Here is a 23,944-nt window from a genome sequence, read left to right as displayed (position 1 = left end):
CAATTCCTTTTACCCTTTCTTACTTTTTCTTGCTTCTGTAGATACAATACCTTCTAATATGTCAATCTCCTATTTATGATATTGTTCACCATCTGTCTCCTCCTGCTAAAGTGTATGCTCCATGAAGGCAAAGATCAGTGGCTGCTTTGTTAATGGATGTATTCGAAGAGACTAGAATGCCTGGCGCATGGTAATGCTCAATGAATACTGGCTGAGTGAGGGAATAGATCTCTATTTGCTAAATGCTTAGCATCTATTAATGGATGAAAAAGCAAGTTGTCAAGCAATGTATGTTAACTGTGTGCACCTACAGACACACAGACACATCCAAATGTTGGGATACGTGAAGAAAAACTTCAGGTATTCAAACCAAACCTCTGTAGAGTGGAATTGAGAGAAAATTTAGTTTTTAAACTTTTTAAACTTTTTTTTAAAAGATTTTATTTATTTGACAGACAGAGATCACAAGTAGGCAGAGAGAGAGGAGGAAGCACGCTCCCCGCGGAGCAGAGAGCCCAATGTGGGGCTCAATCCCAGATCCCTAGGATCATGACCTGAGCCGAAAGCAGAGGCTTTAACCCACTGAGCCACCCAGGCACCCCAAACTTTTTAAACTTTTGCCTGAAAAAAAAAAATTTTTTTTTTTTGGCATGAATAGCAAATATTGACAAAGATGTGGAGCAGAGAACTCTTACAAATCACAGTTGTAGTGTAAATCGGTACAGCCATTTGGGAAATAATTTGGCATTATCTAGTAAAGTTGCAAAGATGCCTCTACCATGACTCACTATTTTACTCCCAGGAATGTATTTTCAGTGAAACTCTTAACTGTGTGCATTAGAAATATATGCAAGAATCTTCACAGCAGTAGTCATTATAGCAAAAACCTAGAGACACCCAATGGCCTACCAACAGGAGAATAAATTGTAGTAATTCATCCAATAAAGTACCATACAGTAGGGAAAATGAATGAGTTCTAGCTATGCAGAGCAAAGCAGATAAATCTTAACAATGTTGAGAGAAAAAAGAAAGTCACAGAAAAAATGTGTAGCAAACTCCATTTATATAAAGTTAAGAAATATGCAAAAGCAAAAAAGTACTGTTTGGAGTTATAAACATACAGAGTAAAACTTTGAAGAAAAGCAAGGAAACAATATAACTGATAACCTGCAAGATGGGGGATCTCTGAGCAGGGAGAAAGAGGATGGAATGCATAAGACTAGAAAGAGGACCTAAAAGTTATGGTTATGTTCTTTTTCTTTTTTTTTTTTTAAGTAGGCTCCACTCCCAGTGTGCAGTGTGGAGCCCAACGTGGGACTTGAACTCACGACCGTGAGAGCAAGACCTGAGCTGAAATCAAGTCCGATGCTTAACTGACAGAGCCACCCAGGCGACCCTATCTTTTCTTTAATAGGATGGCAAGTACACAATTTCACTGGATCATTCTTTTTTCTTTATATATGTTTATAAATATTGTTTTTTCATTTAGTTAATAGTAAATAAAATAATTTTGGGAAAAAACAAACCAATAAAGTTTGAGCTTCTTCCTGTGTACTTATATCTCTTTAATAATTAAAAGAACTAGTTAATTAAAAACAAACAAACCGGGGCACCTGGGTGGCTTAGTCGGTTAAGCGTCTATCTTCCGCTCATATCATGATCCCAGGGGCCTAGGATGCTGTTTGCGTCATTGGGCCAGGGGCTTGCGTCAGCTGCCTGTTCATCAGGGAGTCTGCTTCTCTCTCTGCCCCTCTCCCTGCTCATTCTTATGTTCCCTCTCCCTTTCAAATAAATAAAGAAAATCAACAACAAACAAACAAAATTAAACAAAAAAACCAAACCAACCAACCAAACAAACAAACCCTTTAAGAGTAGAATGGCTGGGTCATGCAGTAGGTCATATAACTGGCTATTTAAAAAACTAAAAATCTGTTTTCCAATATGATTGCACCTTTTTCCATGTCCACCAGCAATATATGCGAGTTCCAGTTGTTCCACGTCCTTGCCAGTGTTTGGTATTATTGGTCCTTTTTTTTTTTTTTTTAAGAGTTTATTTATTTGACAGAGAGAGATCACAAGTAGGCAGAGAGATAGAGAGAGGAGGAAGCAGGCTCCCTGCTGAGCAGAGAGCCCGATACGGGACTCGATCCCAGGACCCTGAGATCATGACCTGAGTCGAAGGCAGCGGCTTAACCCACTGAGCCACCCAGGCGCCCCTTATTGGTCCTTTTTATATTAACTATTTCAGTGGATGTATAGCAATGTCTCCTGGGGACTTAATATACAATGCAATCAATACGTAATGATGTTGATTATCTTGATGAAGTGCGTATTCAAGTCTTTTGCCTGTGTTTTTTTACTGGGTTACTTGCAGTGGTATGCTGGTAAATGTTTAAAGCAGACTTTCTAAGTACAGTTTTTAAGTGAATGCTGGTTGATATTTTCATTTACATTAATGAGTAAGATGTAACCAAAACTTCAGAAGTGACTTCTTTGAGTTGGATAATAGTTTTCAAACACTAGAATGATATTTCCTTAAGTTTTGGGGCTATTTACAATATAAAGCCTATAGACATGACACACTTCTAAATTTAATCTTTGTTAACATTTTCCCACCATTAACTTTAAACATAACAAAGCAAAATATCAAGCCCTGGTATGTAGCATTTGCTGATTCTATGGTGTAAATATTCCCATTGTGGCCAAAATCAAGCTACTGATGTTACTTTGGAAAAAGATGTGCAGTAGCACAACACCATATAATATTTCCACCATATAGATGAAATAGATATGAGCAACCACAAAAGCATACAAGATGGTAAAGAGATAATGAAATGAACTGGTTTTCAATAGACTTTATTTTGTTGTGTGTAAAATTTAATTTTTTTTTTTTAAAGATTTACTTGTTTATTTGGCAGACAGAAATCACAAGGAGGCAGAGAGGCAGGCAGAGAGAGAGGAGGAAGCAGGCTCCTCATGGAGCAGAGACCGATATGGGGCTCAATCCCAGGACGCTGGGATCATGACCTAAGCCGAAGGCAGAGGCTTTAACCCACTGAGCCACCCAGGCACCCCCAATTTAATTTTTCTAAAGAGCTGTATTTAGCAATGAATTTGCAAAACTTTTGCTAAATTTAAAGATTTTATTTATTTATTTTTAGAGAGGGAGAGTGAGAGCAGGCAGAGGAACAGAGGGGGAGCAAGAGGAAGGGGTAAAGAATCCCAAACAGGCTCTACCCTGAGCCTGGAGCCCTACGTGGTGCTCAATTCTATGACCCCAAGATCATGACCTGAGCTGACATCAAGATACTCAACCGACTGAGCTACCCAGGCATCCCCCTTGCTAAATTTCATAAGTGACTCTTACAAGTCACTATGAGATGGCTTCAGCACCACAGTAGTTGTCTTACTTTGAATTGGAAGAGGTTTTTTTTTTTTTTTTTTTTTTAAGATTTATTTATTTTGGTGGGGGGGAAGAGAGGGAGTAGAGGCAAGGGGCACAGGTGGAGGGAGAGAGGGTCTCAAGCAGACTCCACAATGAGTGGGGACCCTGAGATCAGGACCCTGATACCACGCTTGGAGCTGAAACCAAAAGTCCCAGGCTCAACTTTGTGCTCCATTCAGACACTCTGGAAGAGTTTTTTATGTATTCTGTATCAGTACCATCCAATAGAACTTTCTGTGATATTGGAAATATTCTCTAATTTTGTGCTATCCAAAATGATATCTGGTAGCCACATGTGGCCAATGAGCTTGAAATGTGCATAGCACCACTGAGGAATGGAGTTTTAAAATTAAAAAAAAATTTTTTTAAAAAGATTTTATTTATTTATTTGACAGACAGGGATCACAAGTAGGCAGAGAGGCAGGCAGAGAGAGGAGGAAGCAGGCTCCCTGCTGAGCAGAGAGTCCTATGCCTGGCTGGATTCTAGGACCCTGGGGTCATGACCTGAGCCAAAAGCAGAGGCTTTAACCCACTGAGCCACCCAGGCGCCCCTAAAATTTAAAATTTTAATTAATTTAAACTAAAATTTAGATATCCACGTACAGCTAGTATCTACTTTACTGAATAGCACAGCAGCAGACAGAAAGAACTCACTCTCCCCATCTGGGTTAATAATATCTGGGATACAAATAATAAAATTTACCATATTGTGCATATTTTGTATGTCCATAAGAGTTAAAAGCACAGATTACGGGGTCAGCCTGTCTGGGTTCAAATCTTTTAGTTTCTTTCTCTATAAATTGGGAGTAACACAGTACAGACCTCACACAATGGTGATAAAGGAGTAAATCAAATAACGTACTAGAATCTTACTACACTGTTGGGCTAACCTATAGATGTCCAATAACTGGAGTTAGTTATTATGGAGTTCCTAGATAAGTCGCTTCCTTTTTTTTTTTTTTTTAAAGATTTTATTTATTTATTTGACAGAGAGAGATCACAAGTAAGCAGAGAGAGAGAGGGAGAAGCAGGGTCCCCACCACTTGGAGAGCCTGATGCGGGCCTTGATCCCAGGACCCTGAGATCACCACCTGAGCTGAAGGCAGAGGCTTAACCCACTGAGCCACCCAGGCGCCCGTTCTTTCTTTCTTTTTTTTTTTTTTTCCTATTTTTGACCCTCCTCCTTCTGTAACGTTGGGCTAGTACGTTCCTCAAAGTTATCTACGTATACAGAAATGCTTTGCAAACCAAAGAAAACATCACTCGCTAGGTCAGTTATTCACAGGCGAAACAATCTTTGGCGGAAATTGCCATAATTTCCTAAAGAGGGAGAAAAAAAAAAAAAAAGAACAAACCAAAAAAGAAAACCCGAACCCTGGAGCACCATTTGCCCTTCCTCCCTGGACCCTTCCCATTCCTTTAAAATTGGCCGGGCTGCCTACAGACGACTGAGTGACGGCACCACCGGCCAATCACCGCGGTCGGCCAATCAGCGGAGGCCCCGTTTCAGGCCCACCCCGAAGCCTCGTCCAACCGCGTACTGGTAGCACCCGGATTAGGACGGTTGCGAGGCGGCCGGTTCCAAGTGGTCCAGGTCGCGGGGGGAGGGAGGCGGGCCCGTAGGCGAGGACGGCGTCGCCCTTTCGCGCGGGAACTGGAATTTGGGCGGCGGCCTGTTGGGACCGGGTCGACCCAGTGGGGCGGCGGAGACTGACCTGTGCCTAGATCCCATCCCAGCACGCGCAGCCTGCCGCGAGTCCCTGGCGTCCCCTCCGGCGCGCTCTTGGAGCCACTTCCCCGAGCGGAAGTCAGCCTGCGGCTCGGGCCCTGGTGGTGGGACCTGCTCGGAGGAATGGCGTCGCCGGGTGAGGCGTTGTGCATGGCTCGACGACGGGGCCCCGCGGCCGGCACGCCTTGGCGAGTGGGCCGTAGCCCGCGGGAGGCTAGTGCTCGCCACTCGGAAGCCGGCCACGCGGGAGCCTCTTCCCCTGTGGGGCAGGGGCAGGGGCATGGGCTCGGGCTCCGGCTCTTTAGGGGTCGAGTGTGTGACGGAGGGCCGGCGAGCGGGTGGGACTGCGGGCGAGTGGAGGTGGGGTAGGTGCCAGTGCGGCGCGGAGCTACGGGTGCCCCCGAGGCCCAGCCGTGGGCCGCGGTTAACCTTAGGTGTGGCTTCACTCATTCATTTGACTCGCGGAGTCTCCGGGGCCGGGCGGCCTACGAGTGAGCTTTTGGCCACGTCGATCGTGGCCTCCTTTTTAATAAAAAGGAACAAGAAAATCACTCACGTCTCTGGGAGCTTAGAGTATAAATTCTGAAGTTAGATTCTCCTGGTGCAAACTTGTGTGCCAAGTATTCGTTATGTGATCGGTCCAAGTTCCTTAACCCCTCTGTATCTCAGTTTCTGATCTGTAAACTAGGTTAGTCACATTTTCTGCGGCATAAGTTGCTGTATTAAATGAGCTGAGCCCCGTGCATAGTTGAGAATAGTGCACGGCGCTACGCAAGCATCAATAAAGTGAACTGCATTGCTAGTTATGGAGCGGGCACTGTGCACGATGGACCCTCCTGTCGTCTCACCGCGGCGTGGGGAATGTGTACGATTATGTACGTTTGACAGACAGGAAGACAAAATTTCAGAGAAAAATAACTTGCCCAAGATAGCAGTGAATAAGACAGTGTGTCATTGCTCCATTTTTGGAAAAGTTGAGGGTAATAGAGTGGTTAAAAGCAAACTGTATTCAGACGCCCTGCATTTTGATTGTCAGTCATGTGTCTTAGGGAGGTAACTTCTAGTAGAGTCTCAATTTCTTGGTATGTAAACTACACTCACTTGGATGTTGTGAAAATTTAATGACTCAGTGCATGCCAGCTACTTAGCATAGTATGGGCATACCCCCCCACACACGTTAAGTGCGCAGTTTTAGCCAAAAATGTTGTCGCTATTAAATCGAGGTGGGAGGATTAGAATTCTGACACAGATGCTGTGTTAGGGGAATTTATAGTCTAGCTGGGGAAATGCCAGTTGTCATTTACTAAATCTTAATCTATTGAGTACATGCATGTACACAAGGCACTGGAATTCAGCATTAGTATCTTGGCTCCTCTTTCTTACATTTTTCTCTTCTTTAGCAGTTTTGGCTTTGACTTTGAATTCTAGCCAAACTCTGACCACTTCTCATCTCTATTGCTGTCACTCTGGCTGTGACCACATCATCTTTTTACTTGCATTATTACTAACTGGTGACCCTCTTCAGGTTCTTTCTCCTGCCTAGTCTCAACACAGTTTTGTTTATTCTCTACACAATGATCCTGTTAAATTGTAAGTCATATCACTCCTCTTCTCAAAACTTTCTGTTGGGTCCCATCTCAGTATAAGCGAGAGTCCCTACAGAGGTTTAAAAGGCCCTTCATATTTTGCCTCTGCTACCTCTGTTGCCTCTTCCATACTTTTCACCCTTTGCTTATGCCACTCTAGCTGTACTTTACTCTTTGCTAATGTCAAAGAATACCATATATACAGGGTCTTTGCGCTTGCTTTTCTTCTTGGGATAGTTTCCCCCCAAATATCTTTGTGACACTCCCTTCTTTTCCCTCAGGTCTACACACAATCACTTTATTCCTTAGTTAGATTGTCATAGACTACCATATTTAAAATCATTCTGGGGTGCCTGGGTGGTGGCTCAGTCTGTTAGTCATCTGCCTTTGGCTTAGATCATGTTCCCAGGGTCTTGCGATTAAGCCCCGAGTTGGGCTCCCCACTTCGTAGAGAGCCCGCTTCTCCCTCTCCCTTTGCTTCTCCCACCCTTCTGTGTGTTCTCTCTCTGAATAAATAAATAAAATCTTTAAAAAAATAAAGTGTAGCTTTTCTCAGATCTCTTCTGTGCTTTATTTTTCTCCATAGCACTTTTCACCTTGTAACATGATAATGATTTTTTTTAAAAGACTTTATTTGCAAGAGCACAAGAGAGAGTACAAGAGATGGCATGAGAGGGAGGTAGGGCAGAAGGAGAGCGAAGAAGAGGCTCTGTTGAACAGGGAGCCCGATCGGGGTTCGATCCCAGGATCCCAAGATCATGACCTGAGCTGAAGGCAAAGGCTTATCCTACTGAACTACCCAGGTGCCCCTACTTTATTATTTATTTATTTATTAGCTTTAAAAAAAAAAGAAAAGAAAAAGATTTTATTTATTTATTTATTTATTTGGCAGACAGAGATCACAAGTAGGCAGAGAGAGGAGGAAACAGGTTTTCTGCTGAGCAGACCCTGATGTGGGGCTCTATCCCAGGATCCTGGGATCATGACCTGAGCCGAAGGCAGAGGCTTTAACTGATTGAGCCACCAAGGCACACCCCCTGCTTTATTTTTAATATCAAAAATAGTTCTTAGTAAGCATTCAATAAATATTTTATAATTGAATACTGCACACTATAGATCCCTTTCTAGTGTTTTAAAAAGAACTTCCACATTCTTTAGATAATTTAACCCATACAAGGATTTAAATAGATCTAGCCTTCATAGAAGAACAATTCTGAGGTACCGGTAAGATAGCCATTGTTTCTACAACAATCTCCCAAAAAATAGTGGAGTGTAAACTGTATAGTTAGATTTGAGTTTGAGTCCAAGATCGTTTGTAAGGTACTGATGTTCTCAGTTATCTTATTTGTAAAAGAGATATAATGATGCCTTTTTTTTTTTTTTTTTTAAAGTAATCTTTGCCCAACGTGGGGCTTGAATTCCCACTGCAAGATCAAGAGTCACATGCTCCACCGACGGAGCCCGGCAAGCTCCCCCTTATAATGCCTTTCTTGAGGGATTCTAGTTCAAACTAAATTTGACACTGTGAGCAGAGGATTTAGTACCATTACCATTAGCCTTGCAATTACAGTAGTGCTCCCTTATCTGCAGAGCTCACTTTCCAAGATCCTCAGTAGATGCCTAAAACTGCAGATAGTACTGAACACTTAAATATATTGTGTTTTTTTCCTATACGTACATACTATGATAAAATTTAATTTATAAGTTAGGCACAGTAAGAGATTGACAATGATAACTAATAATGAAAGAACAATTAGAGCAAGATATTGTAATAAAACTCATGTGAATGTGGTTTCTTTTTTTGTTTTTAAAGATTTTATTTATTTATTTGACAGAGATCACAAGTAGGCAGAGAGGCAGGCAGAGAGAGAGGGGAAGCAGGCTCTGCTGAGCAGAGAGCCTGATGCGGGGCTCGATCCCAGGACCCTGAGACCATGATCTGAGCCGAAGGCAGAGGCTTAACCCACTGAGCCACATAGGCACCCCGTGAATGTGGTTTCTTAAAACATCTTGTACTGTACTCACCCTTCTTGATAATAGAGGCCTATGTGATAAAATGCATGATGAGATGAAGTAAGGTGAATGACGTAGGCATTGTGATGTAGCATTAGGCCACTACTGACCTGACCTGACAATACTGGACCAGGGCTGAATGTGGGTAACTGAAACCGTGGAGTATGGATAAGGTGGGTGGTTGGGGGGAGGTGGTGGTGGATACTGTTGTGTTAATTGGATGGCAGTCAATTGATGAAGCAGCCCAGAGGATGTACCACTCATAACTGGTTCCTGTCTCCTAGAGCATCATAGACAAGGATTAATTTTTCTTTCCACTTACTTAGCAAATATTAATTCAGTACTACTACATGCCAAGGAATGTTTAATACTTAGAAATACTGGAATGTGTTGAAGAAACTCTCTCCTCTTGGAGCTTACAGTTTAGCAAAGGAATCAGACATTGAATTATATGAATTATATGAATTATAGTTCTGAAAAAGACTACATAGAAGTTCAGGTTGCTATGCATGAATATAGCAACAACAATAGTGATGGTAATAGAAGTACCTAGCATATAGCTCTTGTTACAAGCCTGTCGCTGTTCTAAGATCTTCCTCTGTTAACTCATGTAATCCTCATTACACCCCTGAGGTGGGTACTGTTATTATCCCACTTTACACTTGAGGAAATCGAGGTCAGACTGGCCACATTGTAACTGCCAAAGCCATATTGCTAATAAACGGCAGAACTAGGATTTATTTATTTTCAAAGTATGTATGTATTTATTTATTTAGAGAGCGCGCAAGCAGGCTTCATATCCAGTGCAGAGTGTAGTGAGGGGCTCAGTCTCAACCCCAAGATCATGACCTGAGCCAAAACCAAGGGTTGACACTGAACCGACTGACTGAGCCACCGGGACATCCAGGCAAAGCTAGTATTAAAACCTGGCCTCAGAGGTCACATTCTTTAGTACTTCGTAGTACTGGCGACCTAACCCAAGGAAGGGCTGTTGGGGAGACTTCTTGAGGAAGAGATACTTGAACTGAAATCAGAGAGTAAAAAAAACAGTTGAAAGTAGAAGTAAGGGAAAGCATGAAAAAGTTCTGGGTAGCGTACAACATGACTTGCTAGAGGACCAGAGAAGGGTCCAGAGAGCCACAGATGGAGGGAAGAGTAAGTAAATGAAGAAATCTGGTGAGAGGCAGGTGAGGCCTCTGTCTTAGAGGCATAGGAGTTACAAACGTATTTGAAATCAGAATGGCATGCTGGGTCCTGTGCTTTAGTGACACAGGCTACTGGGAGGACTGTCCTTCAGATGGATGAAGACAGTGCCCGCCATTTTCCCAGGACTTCTCTCCCAGTTAAACCCCCCATTTGCATTCCCCTTCCTCACATGCTTTGGTTCCCGGACCTTGATGCACACCATCGTTGGAACCATTTATAGAACTTTGGAATCATTTGGATTGTGTTTAATAGTCATTTCCCCCCAAGGTTCAAGCACTGTCTTCCTGTTGGCCCTGACAATCATAGCCAGCACCCAGGCTCTGACGCCCACTCACTACCTCACCAAGGCAGATGTGGAGAGACTGAAAGCCTCACTGGATCGCCCTTTCACAAGTTTGGAATCTGCTTTCTACTCTATCGTGGGACTCAGCAGCCTAGGTGCCCAGGTGCCAGATGTAAAGGTAAGGCTACTTTTGTCTTGGTCTCATCCCTTAACTATGGTCCCTGTGTGTATTTGAGAACTCTTGCTCATTTGAGGATGACCCACGGCTAATATATAAATACTTAGTTTAGTCTGACAGATGTTCTTCTCTTTTAATGCCTAATGTATGTTTGGGGCCATGCCAGGTGTTTTAGTAGAATATAAAGAAGAGCAAGTCTTAGAAACTTTACTTTTTATTAGCTTAAATTTTGCCTGTAGAATCTATTGATATAGTTCTGAGTGAGACTGTATAGTACCACATATACTTGTTAGGTGCCCTGTATGTGTGACTTATAAATAATAAAGGAGTTCAAGATGGGGGTGTTCATTTTTACTAAACACTGACAGTCACTGTATCAGGCAGTTTTAATATACTCTTTGGACCTTTGATTAGGAAAAGGCATCACAACTAAAACGTTTCCTGGATTTAGGAAAAGGTTCAGTCTTTTTTTTTTTTTTTAGAAATTTTATCTATTCATTTGAGAGAGAGAGTGTGAGTGCACACAAGCAGTGGGGAGGGGCAGAGGGAGAGGGAGAAGCAGACTTCCTGCTGAGCAGGGAGCCTGATGTGGGGTTCCCTCCCAGGGCCTTGAGATCATGACCTGAGCTGAAGGCAGATGCTTAACTGACTGAGCCACCCAGGAGTCCTGAAAATGTTCAATCTTAAGTGAATTTACATTTTATTCATTACAGTAGCATGGACAGCTAGGGCAAAGAAGTTAAGGCCAGGTTTCCTATATAAGCCTTGTGTATTAGTTTTCTTTTCTTTTCTTTTCTTTTAAAGATTTATTTATTTATTTTAGAGAGAGAGAGAACGTGAGTGGGGGAAGGGGCAGAGGGAGAGAATCTCAAGTAGACTCCTGCTAAGTGTAGAGCCCATCGCTGGGCTCAATCTCTGAGCTGTGGGATCAAAGACCCTGGGATCAAAATCATGAATTGGCCACTTAACTGAGCCACTCAGGTGCCCCTGTGTATTAGTTTTCTATGGCTGCATAACAAGTGACCATACATTTAGTTATTTAAAATAGCACTCATTTATTAGCTAATGGTTCTGTGGTCAGAAGTCCAGGGAGGCTTGGCAGGGCTCCCTAGTTAGTGTCTCAGAAGGTCAGAATGATGGTGTCGAGCAGACTGAGTTCATATCTGGAGGTTCTGGGGAAGAATCTGCTTCAGTCTCTTGTTCAGGTGGTTAACAGAATGCCTGCAGTTCCTTGTGGTTGTAAGTTTGAGATCTCTGTTTTCTTGTGGGCTGTCAGCCAAAGGCTGCTCTCTGTTCCTCATGGCCACCCACTTTTTTTCTTATGTTGTCCCCTCCCCATTTAAATCAGTAATGACATACTGAGTTCTTATTCTTCAATTCTCTGACCTCTTCTGTTACCAATAGAAGAAAACTCTGCTTTTAAATACTTTTTTCATCTATATCAGTTTGCATCTCCCCTCTTCCACCCCCAACCAATATCTTTTATTTGTAGAACAAGCCAGATCATTTATCCTGGAGAAGATCCACATTCTGCCTTTGATTAATAGCATCCTCATGCTCTTTGTTTGTGGACTTTTAAAGTTTTTTAAAAAATTTATTTGAAAGAGAGAAAGAGCATGATCTGGGGGAAGGGGCAGAGGGAGAGGGAGAAGCACTTGCCCCACTCAGCAGGGAGCCCAATGTGGAGCTCATCCCAGGACCCCAGCATCATGACCTGAGCTGAAGGCAGACACTTAGCCTCCTGAGCCATCTAGGTGCCCCTCATGCTGTTTTTGAACATACTTCCTATCTTCTATAGTCCTATAAACTGATGGTTAGCTCTTTTTTTTTTTTAAAGATTTTATTTATTTACTTGACAAAGATCACAAGTAGGCAGAGAGGCAGAGAAAGGGAGAGATAGAGAGAGAGAGGGAAGCAGGCTCACCGCCGAGCAGAGAGCCCGATGCGGGGCTCGATCCCAGGACCCTGAGATCATGACCTGAGCCGAAGGCAGAGGCTTAACCCACTGAGCCACCCAGGCGCCCCTGATGGTTAGCTCTTGAAGCTTAATTAGATTCAGGTCAGTTTTCTTGGCAGAAGTATTTTGTAGGTGGTGATGTGTACTTCCTGTCATTGGTGCATGATATCTGGTTATTTCACTTTTAGTTATGATAAAGTAGGATCAGTAGATTTGGGTATTATCAGATTAACCTATCTCTTGTAAACAGTGTACAGTAGGGACTTGGTTTTTTTTTTTTGTTTTAATCCAGTCTGACAATCTCTATCTTTTAATTGGGGAGTTTAGTTTATTGATGTAACTATACTGTTGGGTTGAAGTCTACTATCTTGTTATTTGTTTTTTATTTGTCTGACTATTTTTTTCCTCCTTCTTTCCTGTCTTAGATTGAATAATTTTTTATTTTGTTTCATATCTTCTGTTGGTTTTAGCTCTACTTATTTTTTTAGTAGTTGCTCTAGAGATTGTAACATGCATTTGAATTTATCACAGTGTACTTTGAATCCTTACTTCACCATGTCACAGTAATGAAAGCACCTTATAAGAGTATATTTCTATTTAAATTCCCATCATTTGGGCTCTCATTTTCACACTTTTTACTTTCTTTTAAGTATCCCAACCTTATACTGTCTGTTGTCCAGTGTCTTCATATATTTTTTCAGTTTTATAGTTATTTATGGGAGGAGGGTAAGTTCGATACCTTTAATTCTGCCATGGCCAGAACTGGTAGTCCCAGGTAATGTTTTGCAATCCATGGCAGTTGCTATTCTTTCTTTTTTTTTTTTTCTTTTTTGAAGTGTAGTTGACATACAATAACAGTTGTTACTATTTTTGATGCCCAGAATGTCCCATTTTGACGAGTGGGCCGTAATGTCTTTCTGTGTGTGTTTTTTGTTTGTTTTTATGTGATAAAATGTCTTAGGCTTACTTTTACATTTCCTGCTCCAGACTAGAATCAGTAATTGCTACTGATTTGTTGAATGCCTTGTATATGCTGGGTACAGTGGTTATGTTAACTTGAGTTAATTGTCTTAATTCTATGTGGTCAGAAATATTATCCTGTAATAGAGGAGGAAATGGAAGCTCAGAGAGGTTAATAATTTGCCCGATATCTGCCAGCCATCATCTGAATACCATATGGCAGAACTGTTGACAAACTATGGCCTCCAGAGTCAAATCCAGCTTAAAGCCCGTTTTTGTAAGTAAAGTTTTATTGAAACATAGCCAAGCCCACTCACTTATATATTGATTGTGGCTGCTTTTGCACTTTGGTGCTAGAGTCGACTAGTTACTTAAGAGACTGGCCCCCAAAACCTAAAACATTTACTCTGTGGTCCTTTGCAGAAAATTTGCTAACCCTTGCTGTGCTATGATGCTGTGTGAGGTCCACACTCATTCAGGTTTCTTCCTGATAGTTGTTTCTTGTTTCTGCCTGCTGTTTCCTTCCTGTGTTTGACTATATTAAGGAAACAGACTTTTCCTTGTGATTGCCCTGTTATAAATCCTGTAAGAATGTACCTTCTTAGTAAAATTAGTTTCACTCCAAAGAAAGAGTGCAAGCATCAGTGCTAGTTAACCCAAGTTTGTTTTTAAAGATTTTATTTGTTTATTGGAGAGAGAGAGAGTGCAGAGTTGGTGAGTGAGAGAGAGAGCGAGCAAGCGAGTGAAAGAGTAAGAGAGGGCATGAGCCTGGACGGGGGAGAGAGAGAGGCAAATTACCCACTTAGCAGGGAGCCTGATGTGGGCTTGATCCCAGGCTCCTGGGATCATGACCTGAGCGGAAGGCAGATGCTTACCTGACAGCCACCCAGGCACCCCTTGCCCAAGTTTTTGATTCTGGTTCCATTTCTCTGTAAAAGGGGAGTTATGATGCCTTCCTCACTGGATCATTATAAAGATAAAGGGAAATCATATTATGCCAAGTAAGTGATTGGACCCCAAAAGGCCCTTTAAGTGGTAGTTATTATCATCACCAATATTTAAAAAGTTTTGCCTCTATTTATAATTTATTCATGTGAGTTCAGATAATGCCTGGCGCTGAGACTGAAATGTACAGGAGGCTGCAGTGTCTGTGGGGGGGGACACCTGGCGAAGAGAGAAAACTGGGAGACACAGAGTAGAGCAGCCTTGACTCATAGAGGTTTTGTATGATGAGGTATAAGAGATAAAATTGGAATATTAGGTCAAGGTTGAATTTTGGTGGATTTGAATGCAGGAAGAGCGGTTTCTACTGGTCATTTTCAAGCTTCCATGAACTGTAGGATTCAGTTCCATGAACTGTAGATTCAGGAGGGATCATGGAGGAGTGAGCCGCTCTCACATTAGTTAGAACAATACCTTTTTCTCTGTCTTCATGATTGGGAGTTCCATGGATTTAGGTTGAACACATACTCCTAGAGGTATCCCCACGGATGTCCTGAATTTGAAGAGACATTGATCAGGGCTGAAGATACAGACTGAAGCTATCCAGACAACTGCACATTACACTGTGGTCAGGGTATTGCATGATTGCATGATTGGGCCAGCTGTGGCTTTAGGTTTATAAAACAGATTTTAAAGTCAGACTTCACAACCGAGTGACATGTGCAGCTTACTGAACCTTCCAGAATCTGTTTTTCTCATCTGTAAGATAGAGATAATAATACTAATAGTCCGCTCACAGGTGATGCGTGTTAGGGTAGTTAGCATGGTGCTGGCATATCGTGAGTATGTACTAGTTTTAGCTCTCAGCTCTTCTCTATAGTAATAAGGGTTATTGTACATTGATTGACATTTTTCCTCAAACTGTCCTCCCCACTGCTTGATGTGTAATAAACACAGGGTGTTCAACAAATAGTTGTTGAATGAATTGTAAACATTAGCATATTAGAAATGAAAGCTCTCAGATGTGCCTGTTGATTAGAAAATAAATGGGCGAATCACATACTTCACTCTTAAGTCGCTTATGGAGCGTGCTGTGGTGATTGTGTAATGTTTGTGTTATAAGCAATGGAAGGAAGAGAGTTGTATGGAAGTTTCAGGTGATCGAATTGCCTTATTGGATGTGCACACTGAACAAATCCATGGAGGACAGTCTCCATTACTACCACTTCCGTGTGGTGGAACGTGTCCTGCTCCATTGTTGTTGCTTTCAGCTGAGCAGAGGGAACTCCGGTCCTGCTAGGGGCACTGAACTGGTTGTTCTCACAGATAGGTTCTCAGGGGAGATTTTGGTTATTCTACCACAGAGATTTTAGCAGCAAAACCAAGAGGAATGGGGCTTAATTAGAAGATGAGGATAGAAAGCAGTTCTAGGAACAGCAGAGTGTGGGATGAGAGTTGATTTTAGGTGTTATGAAGAGTGAACATCTTTCATTTTAATAGTCAGGTACTGTACACGTGTATTTAAAAACCATAAGCACATGAGAATGGTTATTTTATAGATATATTGCTTAGCTTTCTGCAAGATTTAAGAACAGTGGTGGGAGTTTTGTATTCATTATACTGAAAGTTTGAAGTAAATAGGATATATACTATGGCAAAAATTGTGATGTAGTATTCGAGCGACTGTAATCTATGAACTTTAGGCGCTGTAACAGGTTGTCAATGATACACTTTCCCTGTTGGTAAAAGGGGGTGGTGAACCCCTTACAGGGTTGTTGTGAGGACTAAATGAGATGATAAGGATAAAGTGCTTAGCTCAGTGCCTGGTACCTGGTGAGTGCTTAGGAAGGTCAGTATATTGTACCATTCAACAAGGGCTGAGTATGTGCCGAGGGCCAGGTACTCAGCTGGTTGCTGGGCATAGGAGGCAGTCAGACATTTCTTCCAGCAGTAGTTATTTATGGAGTACCTCTGTGTGCCAGACATTATGCTAAGTTCAGAGAAGTCAGCAGCTCATTATCTAGTGAAAGGCAGGGGCCATGATAGTGAGACCAGGTACTCCGTGCAAAGGGACACCTAGTGTGTGGAGAGTCCCAGACACACGTGTGTGAGAGTCCAGCAGATCCCTCTGCTCACCCTGTCTGCCAAGGAAGCTCACTATAAGCCCCGGCCTTGTGCAGGGGGTTGTGGTCTGTATTGGCTATGGCACAGTTTAGTCAGTCACTCAGTAGATACTTAGTGAATTTCTGCTCTGTGCTAGGCGCTGGGGATTCAATGTTGAACAGTGAGAGAGAGCCTCTGCCCTCTTGGAATGTATATTCCAATAGTGGAGTTTGGCATTGGTCATCTAATCAAATAGATGTATGAATATTTGTAACAATGCTAAATTTTATGAAGGTGAGATAGATGGTGTTATAAATAGGGGACTTTGACCTGGTCAGGGATGGCTTTCCCAAAGAAATCTCTGAACCTAAATCTCACTCTGTATCCTCCTAAGTTACAGCTCCTTGAGGGCAGGGACTGTATTCATTTTATTTGTCGTGCCTCTCCAGGGCCTAGAGTAGCACCTGGTAGGCACTCAATAGCTGTTTACTAAGTGAAGGAAGGTATAGTTGATCTGAGTTCTGAAGGGAAAGTAGAAGTTAACCAGGAGACAGGGGAGGGAAGGAACTTCAGGCAGCGGGAATGGCAGGCGCAAAGGTCCTGTGCAGGCAGGGAGCAGATTACATTTGAGAGACTGAGAGGAGGCAGCATGTGGAGTGGACCATGAGAGAGAGGTGAGGGGGGGGAGAGTGGAGCCTGGGGGGAAAGTGGGGGCTAAATCTCAGTGCCTTCGCAGCCACAGGAAAATGTTTGCTTTTTCCTAAAGAGCAGTTGATTTTAAGCAGCAATTATCAGGATCCATTTTCATTTTGGAGAGGTTTCTCTCCTGTTCTGTAGAGGACAGACTTTGGCAGGGGAATATGGGGCAGGACTGAATGCAGAAACGGTACAAAGGTAACACCCAGACTTCCAACTTCTGCTGCACAGGTGGGTGGTTGGGCCATTCTGTAAGATAGAAACACAGAAGGAGAATTAGGTTTGTGTGGGCAGGATCATGGGCTTGGTCTTAAACATGTTGAGCTTGAAGTGCTTTTGGGTTATTTCAGTGGCCATTGAGAGAAGTCTGACCCGGGAGTACAACTCTGAGACGGTCTGCGCAGGGGTTCTGTAGAAGCCGTGGGCGTGAATGAGATTGCCTTGGGAGAGAGAGAATGGATGAGAAGTGGGCCAAGGAGTTTAAAAACTCCAGTGTTGAATGGTCAGGTAGAAGAGGATGAAACTAAGGAGCAGCTGGACAAGAGCCAGGAGAGTGCAGGGGAATCCTGGCGGGGAAGGGAGGGAATATTTCAGGATGAAGATGTGATCAGTTCTGTCCAGTGTTGAGGGAGGGAGCTTTTCCAATTTGGAGATTCACTGGTAGAGAAAGAAGGTAGCAGGTTGGGGGGGTGGGGTGTGGGGAGAAGGATCAAGGAAAGCTTATTTTAAAAGAAGTCTTGAGTTTTTTTTTTTTTTTTTTTAAATATTTTATTTATTTATTTATTTATTTGTCAGAGAGAGAGAGAGAGAGAGCATGCGCACACACACCTGGGTGAGAACACACAAGTGGGCAGAGTGGCAGGCAGAGGCCTAGAGAGAAGTAGGTTCCCTGCTGAGCAAGGAGCCCGATGCTGGACTTGATCCCAGGACCCTGGGATCATGACCTGAGCTGAAGGCAGTGGCATAACCGACTGAGCCACCCAGGTGTCCCTGGAGTTTTGTTAGTATGTCGGGAGTTACCAGTTGAAAGGGAGAAGTTGAACTGACAAGGTGAATGGGCTTCCAGATGGAGAGAAGAGCCTGTACTAAGCCTGGAGGCTTAACTGTGCTTGTTGGGTGTTGGGGGGCAGTGGGTTGGTTTTCCGGGGCAGCTGGAGCAGAGGCGTGGGGAGAAGGGGGGTAAGAAGTGCATATGAAAAAGGTGGGCCCAGTTACAAAGGCCCTGTTATGGGGGCTCTCGTCTGGGTATGCTTCGACAGCACGATGCCATAACAGAGTCTGGCGAGAATACAGAGCGTGGTGTGAGAGAGTAGTTGGGAGGGATGCCTGGGTGGCTCAGTGGGTTAAGCCTCTGCCTTCGGCTAAGGTCATGATCTCAGGGTCCTGGGATCGAGCCCCGCATCGGGCTCTCTGCTCGGCAGGGAGCCTCCTTCCTCCTTTCTCTCTGCCTGCCTCTCTGCCTACTTGTGATCTCTCTCTGTCAAATAAATAAATAAAATCTTAAAAAAAAAAAAAAGAGTAGTTGGGAGATATTAATGGAGGAAATAAGGGAGAGGTAAGCGTAGCTGGGAGATTTTGCTGTCTTTTCTTGGCTCCTGATTCTGTTCGGGGAACTGGAGGGAAGCATGGGTAGAGAAAAGCACTGATGTACTTTAAGACGTTTAGATAATTGGAGTCCCAACAGAGGGCACAGAAAGGTGGATTTGGGGGGTGATTTGCAGACGTCAGTTGGGAAGATGAATCTGGAATGGGGACAGCTGAAGTCAAAGTTACAGTGGCCAGCTGAGGCCTCAGCCCTGGGTGGGCTTACTGAGCCTCCAGGGTGTGTCTCCTGGGGCCTTCTCTCCCTTCTGCTGCTGCTTTTAAAACCAAATTGACATTGGGAGCTTGGAAGCCACTGACTGCTTGTACTGTTTACCTTGATTTGTCTGGGTGAAGATTTAGAATTGGCATGTTACTGGTTTTCTACCAGCACAAATCAGAGGTTGTACAGCTCAGACGGTGGAGCCAGGCTGCCTGGGTTTGAATTCTAGCTCCTCCATTAAGAGCTGAGTGACCTTGGATAAGTCACTCTGGCTCTCTGATGCCTCAGTTTTCTTGTCTATAAACTTAAGATAATAGGAGGACCTAATGCATAATGAGAATGCACATAAAGCACTTAGAACAGCGTTGACACATTTTAGGTCCTCAAAAAGGGGTAGCAATGGCCATAATCCCTGTTTGGGGTCTCAGATGCTGTTATTCTATCGTTGAAGCACCAGATGGCGACAAAGCACATGTCTTAAGCTTACCCAGGGTCTGCTGAGGGATTCCTTGTTTTCTTTAAACCCCTAATTTGTGCAGTGTGAAGTATTCCTTTCTTTGATCTTTCTTTCTTTTTTTTCTTTCTTCTTTTAAGATTTTATTTATTTATTTGTCAGAGAGAGAGAGAAAGAGAGCACAAGCATGGGGAGCAGAGGGGAGAGGGAGAACAGGCTCCTTGCTGAGCGGGGAGCCTTCCGATGCGGGACTTGATCCCAGGACCCTGGGATCATGACTCAAGCTGAAGGCATACACTTAACCGTCCGAGTCATCTAGGTGTCCCTCTTTGGTTTCTTTCAAACTTTTGGTTGAAACTCATTTGTTTTGAGACTGCTATTTAAATTTTACTCATAAAATTAAAAAATAGGTTTTTGGTTAGAGTAGCACATGTACACAGTTAAACATCAGATAATACAGCACAGCAGTTAGTAGAAAGCAGGAACCTATTACATACATGGCCCACCTTGCCCTAGACCCTGTCCTACTCCTCAGAAGCACCCACTTTTAACTATTTCGTTGCCATTTAATTATGAATAGGTAGATTTTATGTTACCTCAGCCAGAATATTTAGTGATAGAACTATTAAATAATAGGTCTTTGAGTTTGATACAGTAAGAATAGTATCGGTTTTATAATGTGCCTCCTTTGTGGCAGACGCTGTGATTGGGGTTCATCAAAATCTTTGCTCTTAGGTAAGTGGTTGTAAGGGGAGGTAGTTAGTGCCATATGGTAAGTGCTTTGGGGGAGCACTCTGGAGGGAAGGCACCTGGCCTAACTTGAATGAGCAGAGATGCGGATAGGAGCTGGTTTGGCAGACGGTAGGGACGACGGACACATGCTTCCAGCGGTGGGAATAGCAGAGTCGCATACATGCTGAGATCCATCAGGACAGGGACCTTGTCCCTGTGTCTTTGGGTCACCACAGTAGGCAGGAGGGCAAGATTTGGGAATTCGAGGTGGGTGGTGTAGTGATAAAGCTGGCACTGAAAATGAATGTCAGTCATGAGGGCATTTTATGCTGTATCAGAAACTTGGAATCTTGTTCTGAGGATAATAAGGAACTACCCAAGGGTTTTGACAGCAAAGTAACACGGTTGCATTTGTATTTTGTCAAGATTACCCTTGAGCGGTCAGTACGCAGAATGGACTATGTGATTTGAGACCAGTTAGGAGATGATTGTAACAATCTAGGTGAGAGATGACAAGTGCCTGAAATAAGGCAATGAGAGAGGCCAGAGGGTGGGGATTGGGTTTGAAAAATGAGAAGGGAGGTAAGCTCACTAGGCCTGTAGGGTAAGGGAAGAGTCAAAAATGATTCCTAGGTTTCTGCCTCAGGTAGTTGGGTATGTGGTGATGCCTATACATAAGCTGGAAAGCCCAGATGAACAAATGGAAGGTTTCAAGCTCATTTTAGATGTGTTAAACCTGACTTAGCTTTGGAGACATCTTAGTGGAGACCCCAGTACATTTAGAATCAGAGGAGACACTTAGCTTTGTCACCTTCACTAGGTAACTTACTACTCCGAGCCTCAGTTTCTTTTTCTGTTAAATGGGAATGATAATATCTACCATAGGGTTCTTAGGTGTTCATTAAAAGGAAGAACATCATAAACTTCCAGCACAGATTATGGCCAGAACAGGTGGTCAGTGGAAGTGGTTTCTTTCCTTTTTTTCTAGGGTTTGGAAGGACTAAAGTACTTAAGGTTTGTTGCTTTTGGCATGAATACAGTGTCCTATGGAAAATACCTACTTAAAACATGAACTCTTGCATAGCTCATATTTTAAGCCATCACAGATAGCTTAGAATTTTGTCATCAAAAAGCATGTATACTTTCCCAGTCTCTGTGTATATCACCACTTATCACTGACTTTCCACCTCTATTTAGAAAGCGTGCACCTTCATTAAGTCAAACCTTGATCCAGGCAATGTGGATTCCCTTTTCTATGCTGCCCAGTCCAGCCAGGCCCTCTCGGGGTGCGTGGTGAGTCTAGCTTCTACTTTTATATTTACTTTTAAACCATAAAATGTTTTTTTAAAGAGGGAGGGTGTGTCAGATTAATTTTTTTTTTTAACAATGAGCATCCATTAGTGTGGGTGGAAGTTCCATTCTTTTGATTTTATTTTTCTCAAGAAAATGGAGTTTACTTTTTCCCCATGTCTTCATTTTTTGTGCCTTTTAAATAACTTTCTCCTATATTGCCTCTCTTCTGGGAAACCTTGATTTTTCTTTCCATCTTCCTTGAATGTTTAAAAATGTTCAAAGTAAAGGAAGAGTGCCCCTCATACCAGAGTTCTGGAAATCCAATTTATTGAACAGAGGGGACCCATATAAGTAGACCAGTGACTTGCCAGAATCTTTTCAAAGTCGTGCGGCATTCCTACAGACACTGAATTCTGGCGTCTGAGGAGCCAAGCGGGAAAGATCGTGCGCCGCCGGGTGGTGTGACTTGGGCCGTCCCTCCCCGTGTTGTTTGCCACAGACTCCAGCACCTGTTCTAAAACTGTGTTTGCCAATCCTTTCTTAGATCTCTATTTCAAATGAGACCAAAGATCTGCTCCTGGCAGCTGTTAGCGAAGACTCATCTGTTACCCAAATCTACCATGCTGTGGCCGCCCTCAGCGGCTTTGGCCTTCCCTTGGCTTCCCAAGAAGCACTCAGCGCCCTTACCGCTCGCCTCAGCAAGGAGGAGACCGTGTTAGCGTAAGTTGTTGTGTCGAGTGCGTCTCAGGCTTCATTTGTGGTGGAGACTGTTCATCCACTGGCTCAGCAAGTCTTTTCTGGGCACCTCGTATGAGCCATGGGCTCTGCCGAGCACCGCAGATGTGGGTATTGAACTGAGGCAGGCAAGGTCCCTGTCCTGATGGGCTCACCTGGACACCGTGTTCCTCACGACACTGAGGCAGAGCATGAACTCACTGCCCTCAAAAGACAGAATTGCTTTTGAGGTGAGAGGCCGCAGCCGGGGTTAGGAGATGACTGAGGGAGTGTGAGGCCAGCGAGCCATGTACGTCCTGTTGAGCACGGTGACCTGTTGGCACAGGGGGCTTTGCACCAGAAGAGGGCTTACGGGATCCCTTGAAGTTGTGAAACAGCATCTGGTGGGAGACATGGGTGCTCAGAGCGGGGAGCATTCTAGGAATCAGACTCTACTACTCTGCAAAAGGCTTGGGTGAAGGAGAAGCACCTTATAGGAAAAGAACTCAGCAATTTTCCTCTTCGTTTCGAACATAAATGTTGTAACTGACTTGAGGAGGTTGACCAGACTTGAGAGTAACGGTATATGTAGTTTTCTCCTTTAACACCGAAACTCCTCATTTTAAATGGTCTATGTATTTTTTGTTTGTTTGTGTCCCCCCTTCAGTTGCAGCCCCCCAAAAAGGGTGGAGCGTGCCTGGCCTCCTGTTAATTATTTAACAAGAGTTTGGGGACACTGATTCCCTGTTGCAGAATAGTTCAGTTGTTTCCCAGCTTTTTGCACGTGGGGGTGGGATTGTTTTGGCTAAGTAAGATCAAAATGTTTCTAAACTGGAAGCTTTGTTAAGGACAGGGCTCCTAGTCAGTTACATTCTCTGTGTCATTTATACCCTACTCATTTTCATATGGTCAGTCATCAGTGACTTTGGGGCTACTTTTCCTAAGGCTGATGTTTTGTATCCATTTTGCCCAGTACTTGACCCTGCTGTCCTTCAGTTTTAGGTCACATTATTTTGGTCTCTCATAATCTCTTGGGGAAGATCCCCAAGGATCCCCAGTGAGATCCCTAGTCTCGTGTCATGATTTCACTGTCAGTGCCTCAATCTGATGCCACCTTCTACAACAGAATCTTTTCCATTTCCCTCCAAGCAAAAAAGAAAGTCATCATCCTCAAAATCCCAGAACAGGAAAAAATACAAAGAGAGTATATCCATTTTGGAGTTAGTTAGCTAGTTAATTAGTTAATATGAATAGCAGCTCTGTTCCTTACTTGCTGTGTGACTTTGGGTTAGTTACGAGCCTCCCTGAGCCTCATCTAAAAGGTGGACCAATAATCCTTACATCGTAGAATAGTGACAGGATTAAATGAGATAATGCATGGGAAGAATCTCGTGCAGTGCCTGGTTCTTAGTGGGCATACAACAAAAGCTTCTCCCTCTCTTTTTTTTTTTTTTTTTTTTAAAGATTTTATTTATTTATTTGGCAGAGAGGCAGGCAGAGAGAGAGGAGGAAGCAGGCTCCCCGCTGAGCAGAGAGCCCGATGCGGGACTCGATCCCAGGACCCTGAGATCATGACCTGAGCCGAAGGCAGCGGCTTAACCCACTGAGCCACCCAGGCGCCCCAGCTTCTCCCTCTCTTGAGCACTTCTTTCCCACGTCCCTTTCTTAGGAAGCTGGTTACTTCCTTGGTTGTACTGTAGTCATTTCTATATTAGATTGTAAGCTTCTTTATTTATGGGACTCACACATTGGTGCTTGGTAGGTACCCCACAAAGAGTGAGTAAAGGCTGAAACTGTGCTTTGATGTTTCTAGTCTCTTGAAGAAAGCCTCCAGGTAGGAAGAGCGCGT

At 43.4% G+C, this 23,944-nt stretch overlaps 2 protein-coding genes across 12 annotated transcripts in view; one reads left to right on the top strand and one right to left on the bottom strand.

Annotated features, from left to right (window-relative positions):
- The window catches only part of MROH8 (maestro heat like repeat family member 8), a 57,832-nt gene extending 52,288 nt beyond the window's left edge, over nucleotides 1-5,544 (bottom strand). For all 10 annotated transcript variants that reach the window (XR_004287498.1, XR_004287499.1, XR_004287501.1 and 7 more), the window contains exon 1: nucleotides 5,161-5,544. Coding sequence is in view for 6 of the 10 variants with exons in the window: in XM_032350726.1 (XP_032206617.1) it covers nucleotides 5,161-5,456 (296 nt within the window). In the remaining 4 variants the exon portion in view is untranslated. The remainder of the gene's footprint in view (nucleotides 1-5,160) is intronic.
- The window catches only part of RPN2 (ribophorin II), a 56,489-nt gene continuing 37,752 nt past the window's right edge, over nucleotides 5,208-23,944 (top strand). For both annotated transcript variants that reach the window (XM_032350740.1, XM_032350739.1), the window contains exons 1-4: nucleotides 5,208-5,310; nucleotides 10,247-10,440; nucleotides 21,286-21,381; nucleotides 21,926-22,101. In XM_032350740.1, the coding sequence (XP_032206631.1) occupies nucleotides 5,298-5,310; nucleotides 10,247-10,440; nucleotides 21,286-21,381; nucleotides 21,926-22,101 (479 nt within the window). In that variant the 5' untranslated portion in view covers nucleotides 5,208-5,297. The remainder of the gene's footprint in view (nucleotides 5,311-10,246; nucleotides 10,441-21,285; nucleotides 21,382-21,925; nucleotides 22,102-23,944) is intronic.

Source organism: Mustela erminea, chromosome 7 (genome assembly GCF_009829155.1).
Source record: "Mustela erminea isolate mMusErm1 chromosome 7, mMusErm1.Pri, whole genome shotgun sequence".
Classification (NCBI taxonomy): domain Eukaryota; kingdom Metazoa; phylum Chordata; class Mammalia; order Carnivora; family Mustelidae; genus Mustela; species Mustela erminea.
This window is presented reverse-complemented; position numbering and strand designations above follow the sequence as displayed.